Below are 22216 nucleotides of genomic sequence, written 5' to 3' on the forward strand. Positions count from 1 at the left end.
ATTGCGATATTCTTTTAAATTGAAGTATTGTATCTTGTATTTAATGGGTAAATTTTTTGGCCATTTTAAGTTATGTTTGTTGCAGTTATATAGTTGTGAGATTGTTAATGTATGATTCTTTAGCTTTTATGTTAGATCACTTTCTTTTTCATATAGATTTTGTTACTTTAATACGGTTATCTCTCTTCTGTTGACATTGTTCTGTAAGTTGGAAATGTTGTTCTCTATCAATTCACCAAAGTACTCACTGATAAAATTAATAATTATAGTCAAAATCTTTGTGTGAATCCTTTTTTAGTTAGGGATTTATGAAAATTCAATGTAATGTTTTTTAATGTCCATTCAGTCTAACATATAGTTTTCTTTAACAAAATTATCGACAGATGCAGGCTATCTCAATCTAGAAATTATCGTTACCATCGATGGAATCAAACTCTACTGTAAATCTTCTCACTCGATAAAACGTAATTATTTTGTAACCCAGGCAATTTATTTTCATCAAGTGAACAATGGTCTCCTATATACCCAAAGTCAACCTATCTAACTTAATGTGTTCACGAAAGCTGCTTTCAAAAATTGTTAAATTATATATTTATTTTATTTAGTAAAATGAAATAGGCAAAGGACCAAAAATAACAAATTTTGTTAGTGCAGTTAAAATTATTTGCCATTGTTGAGAGCTAGGTGAAGGGAATACTAACAAAACTCTTTCTTTCTTTTTTTTTTTTTTTACAGTATAAGAATACCAAATAAAAAAATTCAATGTTTGTACTAGACCGAATATTACTTGATTAAAATAACTTTTTCTACCACGCTAATATAGTCAGTGTAAACGCCATTTTACTGTACTCCTTTTGATCTAGTATTAGAGAGTTGTTTTTCTATGCATTTATTGTATTATTAAGTCGTAACTTCTTTTAGCCTACATAAAAAGGATCACTTTAAATATAAGTTTTTAAATGGAAAAAAATTTCAATTGGAAACAAAATATGGCTGTCAGAAAACTTATGACAAATGTAACTCAACTAATTTTGGAAATAAGAGATAGATGGTTGGAAAATTTATACAATAAATATTAATTGCAATAAATATTGCTCGTGCCCTAGTTAACTATTAAATCACTATCATGAAAAAACAAACGACAATAAAATTATAGATTACCCCTCTGGTTTTATTTATGGACCAGATAAAAGATTACTTTTAACCATACTTATAGGACAATTTATTATTTTCTATATGCATTTTTATTTTCTTACTATTAACTACTTTTACAAATTGTTAAAAATAAAGGAGAATTACATACAAGTCTTGTTCATTACAATTAATTACTCTTAAGTCTATTGATAATTGAAGTTAAAAAAATGTTATAGACCAGAGAGTACTTATTTGTGTTGAGTGAGATTTTAAAATAATTCTTTGTAAAAATATTCTTTTATTTTTATTACAAATAGAGGTGAAAACTTATTGCATTCGGAAAATGGCAGCTGACATTCCCAAATAAAGAAAAAATTGCACTTAAAATTTAATGTATTTTGAATTTATTTGGCTGGTCAAAAGCTTATAAATAAATACGTTGTCAGGGGAAATGACTTTTCGCAAAAAGAAAAATTAATAAAACGACTTATTTCTCCCTTATTTAAAATGTATAAATTTTCTAAAATATAAATAATAAAAATGTTTGTATATAACATTAATAATACAATATTTCATGCATAATGTTGTTTTTTTAAATAAAGAGTAAATAAATCTTTTTTCAAAAAACATATTTACATTTTAGACTTACAGAATAAATTTATAATATATAGAACTTTTAAGTGCTAATTTTTTTTTTTCTTTTTGGATTGTGAGCCTTTGACGTCATTCTTCCTTTCAATATTCTCAGCAAAGCTGTCGCTCCAAAGAGAACGTCTTGTTTGCTCTTCTTGTTATTTTAAGAGGCCTATTTTAACAATTTCTTCCGAGACTACATTTTACTATAGTTAATATATTTGTCTTTTTATTTAAAAAAACTTTTTTCTCACAATAACCTTATTTATTGAAGATCTTTATTTCTACGCACTAAATTTTAATATTTAAATGGAAGGGTTATTTTTGTAAAAGCATTATAAATTCTGTTTATATTAATTACAAATATTCAACAACCTTTTTTTTTTTGGTTCATAGAATTAGTTAAAATGAACTTATGTTTAAGATTGGGATGTAGTATATCATTATAATTATTATAAATAATTTCTATCATACCCTTTCAGCTTTTACGTCGTCTAACTTCAAACCTTTTAAAATTATCACGCTTCTCCTTCCACCTGCCAAAAAAAAAAAAGTAGAAAACAAAAAGTTGACGGCTTCCATCCTAGTAGTCATTGAAATAATTCTTCAGAGGTGACAAGCTTGATATACTTTCTTGACCCCGGCTTTAGAGTGGAGGGGAGGATCCCCCAAACTGTGGGGAGGTTTGGGAAAATATTTTTTCTCCCCTCTACTTCACCAAATTCCCTCTCCTTGTCCCATCCAAACAACAAAAGAGGAGGGGCTTGTTTGGTGAGGTGGAAGGGAGAAATTTTTTTTAAAATTTTGAGAGTTTTTAATACAATTTTACTATTATCATCCATGTCAAAACAGAATAATAGATTATTAAACAAGAATACTACACTCAATATAGTTGTTGATCTTGTTCATATAAAAGCCAAAAACATTTCACACCTCATGTCATGCCTAGAAAATAAGACATAGTTGGCACAAAATATAGAAACAAAACCCACATTTTAGAATGCATTAACTTAAGAAACTCTAATTTTTAAATTATGAAGGCATCTGACAACAACATGGATCATTTTTAACATGAAGAATGAGAACAAAAGATTCAATATTTTGCAAAAGTTGTCACAAAACCTCTCCTAAAAATATGACTTTCTGAAAATACTACAACAGCATTTTTTTAGTACAAATAGCATCAACAAGGAGTTTTGCTTCTTCTAATAGACAAATTATGCATAATTAATATAAGGGTTTTAACTATAACTATGTGAAGCACTCAGAATAAGTTTTACAAAATACCAATGTATAATTTAAATTTTTATATCGATAACTTCTTCACTTCAAGCCAAATGTAATAAGGGCAAAATGGTCATACTTTATGTCTGATTTTATGCTTCCAAAGGACCAACTTTCTCAAATTTACTTAAGTCCTTATCCGCGAATCAAATCTTGGTCAATTTTTTTTTTTTGACAATTTTCCCTAAAGTTATTTGGGCATAAGGATCGCAGGAATTAAAGCCTTTGATTGTTAGGTTGGTACAAAAAAGGCCCTTTGATTATTAGGAAAATAAGAATAAAATTTTTCCAAATTATATAAACGAAAATCTTGACCTTCAAAATGTTATAATTCAATTAAAGTTTTAAGGACTTCTGTATCAATAAATTTTAAAGTGAAAAGATTATTTTGCTCTTATTGAAAATAAAAAGCCCCAATCACAACTTTTACCTAAAAAATAATATCCTTTGTTTTGTTAATCGCAAGAGTTGAATAAGAAATCACAACTTGTCAAGTGTAATTTTCATTATTGAAAAACAAGCTCTAATCACAATTTTTATTTAAGGAATAACAACTTTTGTTCTAAAAATCGTAAGAGTTGAATAAGAAATCACAACATATTAAGTATAATTTTTACTATTAAAAAATAAATTCTCAAAGTAACAAACCCTTATCATAATTTTTATTTAAGGAACAATAATTTTTATTCAAAAAATTGCAAGAATTAAATAAGAAATCATAACTTATCCATAAAAATAAAATAATCTTTTCAATTTAAAATTTATTGACATAGAATTTCCTAGTAACTTCAATGGAATTATAGCATTTTGAAGGATCAGATTATCGTTTATATAATTCAAGGGATCATTTTCCTTTGATCATTTTTTAAGTAATTTTTATTGAATCTTAATTTATCTGAAGGACCTTGGTGCGTTTTTTTTCAGATCGTTTAACTGGTTCTTTTTAGTAATTTCCCAAAAAAAAAGAGGGAGTAAAAACACTCGAGAGGGGTAAGTGATGTTTTTTTTTTATAAAAAAAAAATAAACGGGGTAGGTGATGTTTTATTTCTAAAACTCAAATTAAAAATCAATTAATTCGCAAAAATTGGAAGAGTAAAAGACATTAATTTCAGTTGAAATTCCTAATATATATCTTTTTTGTGAGACAAATTGAACGATTACAAGGACTTGAAATCTAATATAACGAGAAACGCAAGCATTCTTGAACGGTTTGAGTTTTGTATTTTTAAAAAAAAATTTCAAAAATAAAATAGTATAATTATAATATTTTAAAAAAATATTTAAAAAATAGAAATCCCGAACACTTCAAGATTTTAAGAGATAAAAATATCTCTTATTTTAAGAGTCAGTAACCCAAAAAAAGAGTTAAAGTATTACGAAGAGCATTAAAAAAAAAAAATCACATTAGAAACTCTAGCTCCCTTGTTATGGCCTCTCTATTCACTGTCTGCTTTCTGTAGTTTAATTACTATGATGTATTGTTGAGACTTGACATTCAGAGGTTTCCAGAGACGGAATGCAGAGGCACCGTTCAACTGTGGAACCGCCTTCAACTTGAATGATATAACTAAGGGTGGACTCAAGATTTAAAAATAAGGAGAGTCAAGATTAAAAAAATATATATACTATAAAATTTTTATAAATTTTAAAAGGATCAAAAATATGTAATATTTATATAATATAAAAAAATTAAAAAAAAATTAGGACGCTGCGGTCCTTGTTGGTCCCCTTTCTCTCTGCCACAGGATGTAACCAAAATGCAGGTTCTTTCTTTGTTGGAAACATAGAAATTTCCTAAACCCAAAGGCTCAATTGTCCAAGAATGCGACATTATTGTGTTGCCCTGGAATTGGCCAAGTCATTTTAAATTAGACAAAATGGAAAATGTCCTCTGAATCTAATTTTGTCTTTAGTTGACTAAGCCGTTCACGCGTTTAAGAATGTTTGCAGGATCAAAACGGAAACATCATGATTATGAAAAGCACATTTTCAACTAGGTTTAAGCGAAACATAAATCACGAGTATTTGTAATTTTTTAGTTTTCTCAACCGAAATACTTCATTTAAAACACCTATTAATATTATCTATTTTAATAATTTTTGTATCTATTTTAATTATTTTGATTAAAACTAAACCTCAATTACATGAGTTGTCATGAGTTTTAAAAAAAGAGAAATCTCACTCAAGAACCCTGTAGCTTGATTTTGAAGAGGTTAACCAGTTCCCGAGCTAATTACAGGTGTAGTATTTATCGTTTGTTTGTGACGCGCTTGGAAAACAAAAGGGGAGAAATCTTGTCATGTACCGTAAACAAACACTAGGAGGAGACTATACTGTTGTTAAATAATGGGAAGGAATCAGGGAAGTAAAATGACCTTTAGCATGATGGAAAGCAAAGACCGACTCTGCTTTTGGGAGAAAGAGAGAGAATACAAGTCCATGGGAAAGAAACAAGTAATCATGAATAATTAACAAGAAGATATCCAATAATAAATAAGTTAAAAAATTTGATAGGTGTAATTTAATTTTTCACAGATGTCAATTTTGTTGAAACAAGCATGTATTCGCATATTAATAAGTAATCATAGGTTATTGATATGCAATAATTTAATGATGAACAAATTAAAAAAATTTAATAAATATGGTTTAATTTTTTTACAAGTATTAATCTTATTGCAACAAGCATGCATTCATACAGTGACAAGTAATTATGAGTAACTATAAGCATTTAAGGGTGGTGTTGGAATTAGCAGTGTTTTAAAAATAAGAGCAGATCAGATTGGATAGTCCGACTGGTCAAATAGCCATCCGACCATGGCAATGGCTCGGTTCTCTTCAAAAAACTGTTCCAATGATTGAACCGGATTAGACCATATTGAGCTAGGAATAGGACAAAAAACTGCTATTAGACTGAAACCTGAACCAGATGATTCTTAAAATTTTTTTGATATTTTTTTCAGGTGAAGAGAAGAGAAGATGGAGCTTCGATGAGGAGAAGGAAGCAGAGATAAGAAGGGAGAGGAGGAAGATTTTTTTATTATGTATTAAAGGAGCAACAACTTACTGATAAATATTGAAAAAATGATGAAAGCTTGTCACCAAAAATGGAAGAGTCAGACATCACAGGAGAGGAAGAAACATCTCTCGCTGAACGACGAGAACCTGTAGAGATGTAGAGAAGGATTGAGTCAAAACCTAAAATGAGGACTCTTTTCATAAAGATTAGGCAAGTTAAAAAATATATTATAATAATTTTAAAAATCATGATCTCCTCACCTTTTTAACTCCTTTATGTCTCCTCCTGACATTCATGGAAAATGATGAAAGTTAAAGACCAAAGGCTAGAGTCTATTCTTCAATAACCAGATTTTTTATTATTAATTAAATGATTAAATATATACACATCATCTATTAAATATATACACGTTATATATATATATATATATATATATATATTCAAGTGAGCTCAAGTGCTTGAAGAGTATATATACCAAAGCAAATATGATTATCTTGAGAGGATATTCTTTTTATTCTTCCTCTATGTTGCTTACGGGATCTGATTTTTTTGGAGTTGTAGTTGATGGTTTTTTTTTTTTTCATTTCATCTCTATTACAGAACTGTATATAGGAATTTCACCTCATACAGCTCATATACATGAATTTTGTGAAAAAAATAATATATTGAATTGTGGTGGGACTTTTTGAGATTTTATCTAATTTATTAGTTTATTGAAAATTTGTATATCTTGTTTTGATATATAACTAAATAAGTATTCTTTTTATAAATATTATTGTTCTATTATAAATAATTTTTGTTATTTAGATATAAATAAATAATGTTGTTTTTTATATTATAAGGTTCTAATAAGTTTTTATTTTGTTTTTCCTTTTACTATCATATCGAATTGGCTTCTATTTAAAAAATTTAATAAAATCAAAATTTTCAGTTTAACCGATTGGATAAGGTGAACCAAGAATCACTAACTTTTTGGTTCATTGATTGGTGCCGTTTTTAAGAGAATTATAACTTAGGTCAACCCTGACGAAGTCAATGAAGTAGGAAATGACACTATATATAATTAAATTTAATGCATGCGAAACTTGGGAACGGATTTCTTGTCATGGAAAGCCAGAAAGAGAGACACACAAAATAAGACATTATGTGCAAAGTATACAATAAAAAAATGCTTGTAAAATAAGTAACACCTCTTACAAATTTTCTGGATCTTAACAAATGATTTTACAACAGATAAAAAGAAACAAATGATTTTATTTGAAGTTCTTGATGTAAATTTGTCTTCCATTTAGTCCTTAAGAGAAATTTAGCATGGGATCGGATCAATTCTTGTGCAATTTCTCCTGCACAACTTTGATAATACCTTGGATAAGATCAGCAAGAGACCTGTAAATAATAATAAAAAATAGATGAATAAATAGAGAAAAATTAAAAAGACATGAGAAATTCGATAGAAACCACAACACTTGAGAAAAAAAAATATATATTACAGAGAGAAATTATAGTTTCTTTTTTTTCCAGGAGAAATTATAGTTAGTCGGGGATAAAAACCTCGGAGGATTTTTTTTCTTTTGGGCAAATTAAATGAACACATTTATATTTTTATTTTGAATATTTATTGTTATTAATTTTATTTCATTGTGAGAGAAAGGGTACTGATAATTTTTTTATAATAACGTAAAAATGGAAAAATAGAAAACGCATCAAGTCACAGGTCGACGGAGAAGGAATGCGTGAACGTGGACGTCGTCGATGCCGCCGAGGGTATGTGCGAACGTCGCTGATGGCGGTGTTCCCCGGATCTGGAAGGCGGAGTGGAGATGAGGTCGCCGAGGTGGCACATCTGGAAGGTACTGAGGTGGAGATGAGGTCGACGAAGAAGAATATGGAGAGGGTAATTTTGAAATCTGAGGTATGGTAATCACCATTTCCAGGGACTTACTATGTTTATGGTAATAACGATTAATGCAACTTCAATAGTATTACCTGTTAGCGGCGCAGTTCCAACCAGGAAAGCTGGCAGCTTGAGTGAGAGCAGCCCTCCATTTTTGAACCTTGTGGGCTTCGTATTTGCGCTCGTGTTTTGTGAATGCAACCTGGTAACTCCCCGTCTGATTCTGCACATGTGTTGGTTCTACCTTGTAGAACACTGGAAGAACAAGAGGATCTTTGGACTCGAGTATTTTGGTAAGCTCATTCAAGCACGATGTGGACGATGCATAATTTTTTGAAAATATCACAAGAAACAGAGCTGAGTTTTCGACGGCTTGCTCGTGCGACGGCTGCAACTTTTCTCCTTCCCAGATTAACATAGTTGAGGCTTCGATGACTCTCTCGTGCGATGGTCTCACCTCTTCTCTTTCCTCAATCCGGTAATCCCCATATGCTTTGACGCCTGCACCGCACAGGGCGGCATAAATATAGCTCGCCAAGTTGGTACGCGTGTCTTCACCTCTGAAACTAATGAACACATCATATTTATTTGGGAGTTCGGAGGAGGAAGCCGCTTCAAGAGAGAGATGCGTAGCCGAATTTCTTCCTGAGATTTCATGATCATGGATGGTTTCAGCTAGACGGATGTCGTCAGAGGTCAACTTCAAACGGATTATCCTCAAATCTCTTGCCATCTGCATTTGCAGCTGAACCGATATGTACTTGACCAGGGACTTGTCGGCTTCGTCGAGTTTGTTCTTGTAATATGGCAAAAGGCAGCAATTCCACCAACCCACTTGGGAACACTTACATATAACCTCTTTCGTTGCTTCCATCATCGCCGTGAGCTTTGCTATTTCCTCGGCGTCGATATCCGTTATTTTCTCCGAACTTTCTTCTATCTGCTCAACCACTGGAACCAATTCCTTCATGGTTGACTTGAGGTTTTCGAGCGTGCTTTTATGCTCTAGGCCCATTTGGATTATTTTCCAAGCCTTTTCCGTCAAATCTATAACAAGCATGGGATCTGCCATTAGAAAGTAGATTTCCTTTGCACTGTACCACCCTCTCGCAAAATGGGGCATGGGGTGTCTCCGTTTCTTTTATCTCCTTGTCTCCTCCATTTCTCACTGGCCCTTCAATCTCTCTCATCTAACCTTCTAAACTACCAGTCGTCATCCGATATATTGTCTCTTCATTTTTGAATAAGGCAAAAACTTACATACTTAAGGTTAGGTGCTTAATATACTTTCTTTCAATAAATTGATGCCACTTGAATGATTTGTCCAGCTCATCAATTAACTCTCCTTAACAGACTTTTACACTGTTAGCATTTAAAAAAGGAAAGGAAATAAGTAAATTAAACCTAATTATTGTCCCGATCAATCCTTGTCCCAATTATTCATCTCTCCGCCGCTCTCTCGCTGTCTTCTTTTTTCATTCATCGTGCTCGTCTACAGTTTGGTTAAATTAAAGAGACTGATAGAGATTGAGAGAATTGGCTTCATTAGAATACAGACGGCACTGAATACTTTTGACACTCCCTTGTTGGCGCTTCGAGCTTTTAACAATTTTTGAACAAGTGCTCTTACAGCAAAGCAAGAAAGAAGCAAGAAGAACAAGTGAGTGGCTTTATGTTTTGTGTCAATATCGCAGCACTGGAATAAGGGTGAGAGAATTTATTTATTTATTTATAATTTATTTAATTTGTATTAAATTCATGTTGTCACTTGTTTTTCATGTTTAATTTATTTATAGTTTTGTTTTTTCTTAATAATATTATCATTATAAATTTTATGCTGTCAAATCCACAGTTTGTTTTGATCTTTATTTTATAGTTTCTTTGGGCATGCTTGGTCCACTTCAACCTTTTGAAACCTTCTTTGAAACATACAAATTTTTGAGATATTATCTTCTTATGATCCAACTTGCATTTGCTTATCCAATCTTTTCTAATGGTAAATCCCACCAGACCAGCATAAGCATTATAAAATCTATATGCATGTTCTTCACTTTCAAACTCTAATCCAACACATGGAGTCAAATTTGTTTCACTTACTTCTGTGGAAGATTTAGATGATGGCGATATGGTTACATTGTCCATCAAATTTACTGCCAATAAGATATAACACCAACATTTTAAAATATATACACACACTTTGACAGTGTTCTAAAGATGAAGACAAAAACATCATCTGTTAAAAACTATAGATTAAAGATCAAAACAAGCTGTGGATTTGGCAGCATAAAATTTATAATGATAATATTATTAAGAAAAAAAAAACTATAAATAAATTAAACACGAAGAACAAGTGACAGCATAAATTTAATACAAATTAAATAAATTATAAATAACTAATTCTCCCACCCTTGTTCTAGCGGTGTGATATTGACACAAAACAAAAAGCTACTCACTTGTTCTTCTTGCTTCTTTCTTGCTTTGCTGTAAGAGCACTTGTTTGAAAATCATTAAAAGCTCAAAGCGGCAACAAGGGAGTGTCAAAAGTATTCAGTGCTGTCCGTATTCTGATGAAGCCAATTTTCTCAATCTCTATTAGTCTCTTTAATTTAACCAAACTGTAGACGAGCACGATGAATGAAAAAAGAAGACAATGAGAGAGCTGTGGAGAGATGAATAATTGGGACAAGAATTGATCGAGACAATAATTAAGTTTAATTTACTTGTTTTCTTTCCTTTTTTAAATGCTAACCGTGTAAAAGTTTGTCAAGGAGAGTTAATTGGCGCAAATCATCCAAGTGGCATCAATTTATTGGAAGAAAGTATATTAAGAACCTAACCTTAAGCATATAAGTTTTGCCCTTTGAATAATATCCTGTGGCTCAAACAACTTTCTGTCAAACCATTTTGGACTTTTTTTTATTGAAGTAAACACGGCTTTTATCAAACTATTCAAATTAAAATTTTATTCTTATGTTTTAAATTAAAATTATTATGAATCATTAAATATTTGTTTTTATCTTTATTATATTACTTATAAATAAAAATTATTAAAAATGGATAAAATATTGTTTCGGTGAGCAAAACTGTTTGAGTAAAAATATTAAAAAATTAAAACTGTATTTATACATATATAAATATTTTTTATGTTAAATAGTTTATAATATCTCATGGTATTTCAAAAGGAATTATGAATTAATTAATAATATTAACCACTATTTAAATCTATTTATTTCCTAAAACTGTTTTTTAATGGTATTAAGGTGTTATTGACTGGTGTTTTAATTGCCTAATTGTTTGGGCTTAAAATTGAAACACCAACCTAATAAAAAAGAACTAAGATTAAAGACACAACTGGCCGAAAGAACGTAGCTCCATCCGCTACCAGAGTAAATTTCCATTAGAAAGTAGATTTCCTTTGCACTGTAACACCCTCTCTCCCAAAATCTCAAATTATTGGATAGATGCAGTCTCAGTTCAGGAGTATAAGAATGGAGGGAGTTATCTTGTTTTGAAGTGGATAGATTTAAATCGTCGTTTCATTTTAGAGCTGTCTAAGTCAATTTTTTAATGATTATGTTCAATACTTCTAAATTTGGCAAATTTTGCCATATTCCATGTAACAAAGTTGTAAATCCTTATAGATTGGTAGTTAATAATTGCGTTTTACTAAGAAGTTGATAATTTTATAATAGCACTTGGTAATTCTTCATAAACGTTGTCAAGAATTCTTTTACCTTACTTATTAATTAATGGCTATGAATATTTTATTCAGCGTAATAAATTTTAATGTATTGATTGGCCTAGTGGTTAAAATATAAATTATTAGCAAATATTATGCCAAGGGTTCAAAACTTGGATGTCGATCTACCTCGCCTCAAGAGAAAATATCTTGAAGAGGGATTATTTAAAAAAAAATTGCAACAATATTTATGTAGAAGTAATCAAAATTTTACTTTCATTTTAGTTCTTTTCGTGCGACTTTAATGAAAGGAAAAAACTTATATATTTAAAATACTTGTTTTTAATTAAATCTAAATTTGATTAAATAAAAATATATTAAATATATAATATAAAGCATATAAATTTTGCCCTTAATGAAATTAGATCACTTCCATAAAATTTCAATGCCATTCGACCTTTAAAGAAACCAAACTTAAAGAGAATATTGCAAGGACCTCAATAAGAAATAATGACACTTAAGAACTATCCATTAAAAAATGATAATTTATTTACCAAGATCCTCTACTTTTTTTTTAGTGATATAACTAAAATGGTATTACTTTGTTGAAAACATAGAAATTTTCTAAAACCAAAATTCAATTTGTGTAAATATTTGAAAAATCAGTTATAAATAATGAAGCTGTAATTTAGGGAGGAGTAAACCCCCGTTTTAATTTTAATTAAGTATAACTAATTATAAAAATAATTAATTAATATAATTAATTTTAATTATAATTAATTATTTTACAATGCCATATGTTTGAATATTGGTTTTTTGAAATTAATTTTAACTATACAAATTATCATAAATGACATTACTTTTTAAAATTATTAATAAAATTATATTTAACATTATTAAATTTGTTAAACTTTATTTACGAAATAAAAAATATTATTTAACAGTAAAATTGAATCTACAAAATAATCTCCCAAAGCTTATGTCAAAATATAATTCTGACTCAATAATTAATTGTTAATTTTTTTGATTGTTTGGATAATTTTTTCAAAAATCATTTATTTTGGCCCAAAAATCGATTATACTTTGAATCCTAACAGGCTGTAACTAAGAATTCGACATTGTCTGGCTCTGGAGTTGGCCAAGTCATTTTAAATAAGACAAATTAAAAAAAAAATCGTGTTAGTCTAATTTTGTTTTTAGTTGGCTAAGCTGTTCACGTCACGCGTTTTAGAGAGTTTGAAGACGACAAGCACATTTTCAACTAGCTTTAAACAAATCTGGTAAAAGAAAAAACTAGCTTAAAAAAAAGATAAATCATGATTATTTTATTTGTAATTTTTTTAGCTTTCTCAAATCTCACCAGGCGTAGCTTCATTTTAACCAACTATTAATATTATATATTTTACTGTTTATAACTGCACTAACATAAGCAAAAAAAAATTATACATTTTTTTAAATAACGATAGACATAACTTTTAATATTTTAAATTTATTTATTTATTTATTTCTATACGACGTTATAATAATTATTTGAGAAAGCTACCTCCACAAGACTTATTTATAAATAAATTTTTTAAAATTTAAAAATTACAATTAGGTCCCTTAAAACTTAAATATAATTTAAAATTAGGGTGCAAATATAATATTGCCTTTATTATTATATATGTGAAATTACAGTTGTAAAATATTAAAATGATAATTATAGATTACTGATAAAATAATTTTAAAAGATAAGTATTAAATTTGTAACGTATGATGATCATTTTAACTATGGGATGTGTCAAGTGATAGTTGTAAATTATTAATAAAATAATTATAAATTAAATATAATTTAAAATTAGGGTGCAAATATAATATTGCCTTTATTATTATATATGTGAAATTACAGTTGTAAAATATTAAAATGATAATTATAGATTACTGATAAAATAATTTTAAAAGATAAGTATTAAATTTGTAACGTATGATGATCATTTTAACTATGGGATGTGTCAAGTGATAGTTGTAAATTATTAATAAAATAATTATAAATTAAATATAATTTAAAATTAGGGTGCAAATATAATATTGCCTTTATTATTATATATGTGAAATTACAGTTGTAAAATATTAAAATGATAATTATAGATTACTGATAAAATAATTTTAAAAGATAAGTATTAAATTTGTAACGTATGATGATCATTTTAACTATGGGATGTGTCAAGTGATAGTTGTAAATTATTAATAAAATAATTATAAATTAATTGATTAACGTAATGTAATTTTAATAGGGACATTATTACCTTTGTACCCTAATTTCAAGTTATACTAAAGTTTCAAGAGACTTGGCTAGGGTTTCTGAATTTTATGAAACTTATTTATAATTTTTCCTAATTATTTTATAAAACACTTAAATCCAAATCATCCATTCTGTAATCTAAAGATAAAGATGGGATGAGAAGAAGAAAAAAGGGGGGGGGGGAGATGAGAAAATGATAATAATTTTTTTTTAAATGTATAAATGACAATTTAGTCTTTCAAAATGTAATACTTCTTCTGAAGTCTTTAGAAACTTTTCTGTCGTTAATGAATATATATAAATTATTAAATTGCCTTTATTAAAAATAAATGATTTGCAAGTTTTATTTAAATATTCACAATTTTTCTTCTTATATTCGCAACAATATAATAGCAAATCACAACTTCGCATATTAATTCTTTATTTGCTGTTGCATTGTTGTGAATATAAAAAAAAAGTTGTGAATATTTAAAAAAAACTTATGAATCATTTATTTTCAACAAGGGCAATTTGATAATTTATATAAATTCATTAATGATAGAAAAGTTTCAAAAAATTTAAAAAAATTATAACATTTTGAGAGATTAAATTATCATTTATATATTTTAAAGAGATTTTATTATTATTTTGTTGAAAAAGACTGAGGAGAGGATCAGACAAAAAATATACTGCAAGTGTGCAAGCAACTTCCTATAATTTATTTGAAAGATATAAGATTCCAACGGCGAGTGCTAGTCTATGGCCTCCAACTTTCAATGGTTTTTATTAAAATGGACAAGATGTTGTAAAATTGTATAATGATAATAATCGAGCCAAACAACTATGGAATCGTACAATATTTAAAGCCCATCAATATCGCACTGTTACACTATTCACCAACAATGTTTGGCCATTGATTTGTCCTCTTCTTTGTGGGTCCCATTGAACAAATATTGTTTTTTCTTTTCAATCCTAAATAATTAAACGTAAGTTTTTGATTGGATTTATGGATTATAAGGATTTCTTGGTCATTGTAAATATTCCATAGACTGGTTTGAATTGAAATGTGTTAAATGTCGGCCCATTTTCTGCCCTTAAAGTCCTAGCCATTTTTTTTTTAGCATCCTTTCTCTATTCAAAGTTCATTTCAAATGTCGAGATTGCTTGCTTGACTCGCGCTTTTAATTGGTGCTCGTGCAAAACAGAGGTTTTAGAGATCTCTAGAAACACATTTGATGTATTCTGATCGACGCCAGTTGTCATGATTCCATTCCATGGTTTGTTGGTATTTTAGTGTTACGGTGCTGCTTCTCTGGCACTTTGACCGTGGATGCCGTCAGTGCTAATGGTGTGTATCTTTTCCAGGAAACTTCCCTCACTGCCAAACTAAATAACCCATTCTACCTAAATCGCTTCTATCGTGAGTCACCGTTTTTTGATGCACTTTTTGAAGATTAAAGATGTAACACGCAAGAACTTTTTTTCTGGGTGATGAGCTGCTCTTCGACCTCTTTCACTATTGATGTCGTTGGTGCCTATCATGGGTCTTTTGTCCTAGAAAGTTTGCTTATTGCTAGACTTTCAAAACCTTTCATTCATGATCGCCACTGGTTTATGGGTTCTATCGCGAGTGATCTTTGTCTCTTGCAATTTCTGAAGCTGAAAGAAATGGATGCAAGAATGGTAGATGTTGGGGCATCCTTAAATTCAGCAGAAGTTTTTGGAATACCAAAAATTTCTGACTTAAGGAATGGTCAATCCTTTAAAGAAGGTATGAAATTTTTATTTAAATTTATTCCTCATTTTTAATGCATCTATCATATAAAGCAGTTTCTCTAACAACAATAGAAAACAACTCCATCCACTACATATTGACAAACAACAACCTCTTCATGTTATACGTGCACGCGCGCGCATTATGAACTCCTTCTGTGAAACTGTCTGTCAGATGCACTAGATGAAACATGAATGATTGTAACTTGGACAACCTAAGGAGAATCAATGGCTAGAGAAGTTACTAGGTCTATGTAACTTAGTAATGAAGAACAAGTGGAATATAATGTTGTTGGTTAGAGACATGTCTATTGTTAGGCAAATGAGGCAATTGCCTTAGGCTTCAAAAAAATTTGCTTATACTCTATATAATTCAGCTCATTATTTTTCTTATTAAGTGTTACTATTAATTACATCTTTTCATTAACAATTCATCGATCATCTTACATTTCATTGTATCTATCATTCTCATTCCATAATATCAATTAGCCATTCAGAGAGGTAACATTAACATACTATGGATGGGGCCACTTTGTTAGCATCTAACTCTCTCTTCCTTTCAATTGAATTACTGCTATCATCATTTTTTTTAAAGGTAAATATTACTATGGTGCTCAAACTTGTTGCATTGTCACTCATTTGCCAAATAATTTCCTCTTACTGGAATATTTAGCTAGCTATCTAATTGAACTTAAAACAAAAAACACTAACAATAGATTTAAGGTGGTGGACACTTCAGGTGTATTTGTTATACTTTTACTGTTTATATTACTTTTTGTCTAAAATTATAATTGTTTTTTAAATTTTTTATAGCATTTAGAGTTGTATAAATGTCAACTACAAAATTTGAATACAATAGGCCTCTCATAATAAGACATACAATAGGCCTCTCAAAATAATTGTCTTAGGGCCTAGAACTTCTTCACATGGCCCTATTGTTGTTCGTAAAGTAATTACTGTAAAATTTCAATTATCAATGCATATGTAAATATATTTACATTTCTTGAAATAATAGCTACTTTTACTTACTTAAATTGTCCGTCCGTTTTACCTTTTCTTTTTTTTTTTAATTCTTCTACTTGTGCTATATAGATGACTTTTTTTTAACGGCACAGCATATAATTCTGTGAAACATCACAGGTGTAGTGAAGTTGATACCACAAATTATTAAAAAACAAACAAACAAACAAACAAAAGGCAAGAAAGAGAAAAAGCAACATTTTCTTTGATCTTAAAAAGTGTATAATAGTACGTTAGAGTTGTGTGAGGCTTTAATTAGAAATAGAAAATAAATATTTAATGGATCACATTCAAAAGCATTGAACATGTGCGAACTACAAAGCTAGGGAAGATAAAGTTAGAGCAGATGCACATGCATGCATGTTGTGTTACCTACAACCTTTTCTTTGAACATTAATTAGTAGGTGTTTGAATGTGTGCTTTGAAGTGGTTTTTTATTAATCTTACATAATAATGAGATTTGTTTCGGTATCTAGTGTATAATAAGGAGGAGTGTACAATGTGAAGTGCCATCAACCATGGGTCAAAACAATGCGAAGTTTGTTTATATATGATTTAGAGTGTATTGTCCAACTGACTATTAGACCCTTATTTATAGCTGAGACAGGTCAAAGGACAGGTGGCTCCGATTACTTAACTATTTCTTAAATTCTTTTAGTTGCAACCAAACCCAAATATGTACACACCAATTTCACGAACTGGTTATTTTTGATGTATTCTCTAATCATGTAAGTTTTGTTAGGAACTATTAATAGGTTTATTTAGAATATTTGTTTTGTATATCTGTGCATTTATGGTGGCATTTTATATTTTGTAAACTATATAATGCAAAGTGTGTTGCAGAAAGTACTTGATATTAATTTATATATAGATCTTAAGTGATTGTTTGTTTTGGTTGACATGAATGTGGTAATGCTTTTATCAATAAGAGTGTTAGGATTTTGGAAGGACCCATATAATAAAGGTTCTATTAGAAGTCAGCAGAGGGCTTCTAATGATATTCATTTATTCGAGTTGAGGTTAGTTGTAGTATTGAGTTTTTTTGTGTCTAATTTATTACTTAATGTAAGTGATTTATTTGTTATGTGTGATATTTGGGTTAATTGTTTTTTTATAGTATAGTCTTTGCATGTAGGAAAAGAAAAGTTAGTTATAGTGATGAACACATAGACAATTATCATAAGTTGCTAGGTTTTTTAATTTAAAGTTTTTATGGTTTTTTTTAGTGTTATTGACAAATAGTTTGTGTTTTTTTGGTACACTATGGTACAAGAAGGCAAAAGAAATTATGAGTGTTGAATTCTATTGAGCCGTTGTCAATGTATGAAGACATAATAGTCGCTGCATCTAGTATAGTTCAAGGTTGTGACACTATTATTAATGAATCAAGGTGGTAGTTATTTTTGATATTGAATGTTTCTATATTTTTTGAACCTTTGGCGTGGCTGAATTATGCCATTTTTCTTTTTTCTTTTCATGTGTAAGAATGTTGTGAGAGATATTGGTCAACCTATAAAAAGGACTTAAAGAAGGCCTTTTGGATGTGGCGAGATTTTTGTGTAATTTCTTCTGATGTTGCCTTTTGTAAGTAATTCTATTTCTATTTTTTGTAATTTATGAAAGGAGGAGTGTTATTGTTTGAAGTTAATTTTTATTTAATAATTAGTCATGGTTTGCTTTTTCAGCATTTCCAATGGTCATATATTAGAGACTTACATAAAAGATAATATCAGACAATCTTTTTTTTTTTGATATAATGATTGTATACCTTTCTTTAATGAGTTATTTATAGTAATTACGTTTTTTAATAGCTTTGCTAATGTTGTGATAATTGAATTAATTTGTAGGATATATTGATGAAGGAGATCCAATTTTTTGTTGTGGTGAATGTAGTGTTTTGATGTGGTATGATGAAAGGGTTAAACATGGTTTGTCTACTAAATCATTGCAATTTGCCCTTTGTTGTTTTCAAGGAAAAATAAAGTTGCCACTTTGCTTGGAGCCAATAAAGCATTTGTTTTTTTGACCATGATTCAAGTGATTCTACGAATTTTATAAAGAATATAAGATGTTATAATAATATGTTTCTTTTACTTTGATGGGAGGCAAAATAAAGAGTAATGATGGACTTAGTCCATATTCCTTTACATTGGATGGACAAAATTATCAACGTATTGGAAGTCTTCTATTCGAGAGTGGGACTACTCCTATGTATTCTCAACTTTATGTAGTTGACACTGAGAATGAGATTGATGATCTCATATATGTAGTGAGCTACAAGTATCTTTTAAGTGGATATATTTATAATCATTTGAAGTTGTTATATTATTTTTCTTTTGTAATTATGTTCTTTATTTTAATTTGTAGGGTACGTGATAAAGAGGATCATGTAGATCCAATTATTGCAGAGAAACTGATGTCTTTGCTTGACAATGTTAATGTATTGGTGCAGCTTTACAGATATGCTTCTAACATTGTTACAACTAGTTATCAAGATGATATTAAAATACTGTTATTGAGTGAAAGATCAGTTGATCGAAGGAATTATGTGTACCTATGTTTTTTGATATTATTGCCTTGATAATTGGAGAATTTGACCATTCTTATCATTTGAGGGATATTATTGTGAGGAAACAGTTTGGTGAATTTAGAAAAATTCATGAGCTTCATATGTCGTACTTACCTCTTCAGTACACAATTTTGTTTCCATTTGGTATTAGAGGGTATGAATCTAATATTGAGTATGCATATCAATTTGAGCATGGAAGTGTGAAGAAAAAAATGGTTTCTTCTTGAAAATTACCAAGATGTTATGGCTATTGCTAGAGCTAAAGGTCACCCTGATTTATTTTTGACATTCACATGTAACCCTACTTGGCCTAAATTAAAACAAATGTGTCAAATATATTCTTCTCTAGCATCTTGTCGACCAAATTACATCGCAAGGATTTTTCAATAGAAATTGGAATCATTACTCAAGGTCATAAAAGAAAAAGAGGCTTTTGGGATTGTTGAGGCGAGTAACACTACAAACTTATAAGTTTTTGTCACCCTGAACAGTATGGGTGTTACTTGATTAATTATGATATTATATTGTTTGAACTTTGATTTCTTTTTGTGTTGTTATCATTAAAGATTTTGTTCTTTCCTTTCTTAATAGTAGTATTGAGTTTCAAAAAAGCGGCCTCCCGCAAGCTTATATTATACTATGGCTTGCAAATAAAGATAAGATAATAACAGCTAATGCAATTGATAAAATGATATTTACAGAGATACCTGATCCTGATCAGAACCCAGTTTTGCATGAACTTATGAAAGCTCATATGTTTCATGGACCGTGTGGCGATTCTAATCTTAAGTCTCCTTGTATGAAAGATGGAAAATGTTGTAAATATTACCAAAAAAAATTTCATTCTAAGACAATTGTTGATAAAGAGGGGTATTGTACTTATAAAAGAATGGATAATGGGCCTGATTTGACATGTGCTAAATTTTCATCTAGGTTTGTTTATAAAGCAAAAAGGGATCGACTTTGGAAGCATCGATAAAGAGGAATTAAGATTGGTCAATTAACTATTCATCCTGGTAATGGGGAATTTTTTTTTAATTTGTGAGTAATGCTTAATAAGGTTGAAGGTGATTCCTCCTTTGAAGCCCTTCAAACTATCAATAATATTGTGCATCCTACTTATAGATCAACATGTTATGCAATGAGATTGGTAGATGATGATCGAAAATTTATTGATGCTATTGAAGAAGCTGCACATTGGGTTTTTGGTATTGGTTTGTATAGATTTTTTGCACAAATTCTTTTAGCTCAAACTTTACCTAGACCTAAGTTTTTCTGGGATCAAACAAAAGTTTAGTTGTCTAATAACATGATATATATTCCAACAGCAAATAAGAACATGTCTGGTGCGTATTTAAATTATTTTCTTTTCCATTTGTTTAGCTATTCTAAGCTACATCAGTGTTGGTTTATGTTTTCTAACCTGGTATTTTAATTTTTCCCTCCAGGAATTAAATTCTCATTATTAGAAAAAGAGAACGAAGCTTTGAAAGTTATAAATAATTTCCTTTGCAACAATGGAAGATTATTGGGTGATTACCCTAAATTCTTAGCTCCTTTTGACAATGGTCCTTTTGACTTTGCTAATACTTTGATTTTGGAAGAATTAAATGTTGATAGGCAATTTCTCTATGTACAAGTAAGTGAATTAATTTCCAAGTTGACAACAGAACAATAGTATATTTTCCATCATGTCATTGATAGTTTGTCAAGTCAAGATGCAAAATTTTTCTTTGTTTATGCTTTTGGTGGCATTGGGAAAACATATTTGTAGAATTGTTTGAGTACTTATTTGAAATCTCAAGGTGAAATTGTGTTAAGTGTTGGTTCCAGTGGGATTACATCAACATTACTTCCTAACGGCTGCACAACACATCTAGATTTCCTATTATGATATATATTAATGAAAACTCAACTTGTAGCATTAAGCAAAATTTTCCTTTGGCTATGCTGATTCATAAGGCCAAACTTATAATTTAGGATGAACCTATGATTCATCAATTTTGTATTGAAGCAGTCAACAAATTCTTCAGAGATATATTGAGGATTGATTAAGATGAAACTGAACTTTTGCCTTTTAAGGGGAAATGTGTGGTGATGGGAGGTGATTTTAGATAGATTTTACCAGTCATTGTTAGGGGTAATACGGCTAACATAGTTAATACAACTATTAACCATTCATACTTATAGCAATGTTGGAAGGTATTTATGCTCACAAAAAATCTAAGGCTGCGATCAATTGAACAGCAACAACATCATGATTTAGAAGAATTTTCCAAATGGTTACTTAATGTAGGTGATAGGGAAATCAACCAGCCACACAATGGCTACATTGATATTCAAATTTTGAATGATTTTTTGATCCTTCAATATAATGATCCTATCAAGGCAATAGTTGATGCTGTTTTTGGTGATGTGAAGGAGAGGTGTGAAGATTCTCTGTTTACACGTAGGGCTATTCTATCTCCCACAACAGATGTTGTGAATAAAATCAATCAATACATTTGTTCTATTTTTCTTGGAGGGCAAGTGGACTTTTTTTAGCTCTGATTCAACTGCCCTGTCACCCTACGAAAATGATTCATTTGATGATATTTATGCACCTAGATTCCTAAATACCATTGACTGCTCTAGGTTGCCTCCTCATAAATTGTCACTGAAAATTGAAATGCATGTCATGATTATTCAAAATATTGATTAGTCAATGAGATTGTGTAATGGAACTTGATTGACAATTGAGTGGATTGGTGGCAAAGTAATTGAGGTACGGATTTTAAATGGATCTCATGTTAATTAGAAGGCACTAATTCATAAAATGGATATGACTTCTTTTAACTTAAGGTTGCCATTTAAGTTAAAGAGAAGGCAATTTTATTTTACTATATCTTTTGCAACGACTTGAATAAAAGTCAAGGACAATCATTGAAACAAGTGAGAATATTTTTGCCCAATT

The 22216-nt window shown here is 29.6% G+C and overlaps 2 protein-coding genes across 4 annotated transcripts; one reads left to right on the forward strand and one right to left on the reverse strand.

The window, feature by feature from the left end:
* Nucleotides 1–7248: 7248 nt before the first annotated feature.
* On the reverse strand, nt 7249–9180 carry LOC129290755 (uncharacterized). Its single transcript, XM_054927708.1, has 2 exons — nt 8055–9180; nt 7249–7454 (listed from the first exon to the last, which is right to left on the reverse strand). The coding sequence occupies exons 1-2, from the start codon at nt 9083–9085 to the stop codon at nt 7391–7393; spliced, it is 1095 nt and encodes a 364-aa protein (XP_054783683.1). The 5' UTR covers nt 9086–9180; the 3' UTR covers nt 7249–7390.
* A 5978-nt stretch (nt 9181–15158) lies between these two features.
* Nucleotides 15159–19453, forward strand: LOC129290758 (uncharacterized). Of its 3 annotated transcripts, none has more exons than XM_054927713.1 (3): nt 15159–15672; nt 18180–18278; nt 19062–19453. In XM_054927713.1, exons 1-3 carry the CDS (start codon nt 15393–15395, stop codon nt 19085–19087), a joined length of 405 nt encoding a protein of 134 aa, XP_054783688.1. In that variant the 5' UTR covers nt 15159–15392; the 3' UTR covers nt 19088–19453. The 3 variants fall into 3 exon arrangements, with proteins under 3 accessions (XP_054783688.1, XP_054783689.1, XP_054783690.1); XM_054927714.1 differs by lacking the exon at nt 19062–19453 and adding an exon at nt 18542–19055; XM_054927715.1 differs by lacking the exon at nt 18180–18278 and having other exon boundaries at nt 15161–15672.
* The last annotated feature ends 2763 nt before the right edge of the window (nt 19454–22216 follow it).

The sequence above is a fragment of the Prosopis cineraria genome, unplaced genomic scaffold, assembly GCF_029017545.1.
Source record: "Prosopis cineraria cultivar Desert tree isolate PC_DT_omini unplaced genomic scaffold, ASM2901754v1 PC13, whole genome shotgun sequence".
Taxonomy (NCBI): Eukaryota; Viridiplantae; Streptophyta; class Magnoliopsida; order Fabales; family Fabaceae; genus Prosopis; species Prosopis cineraria.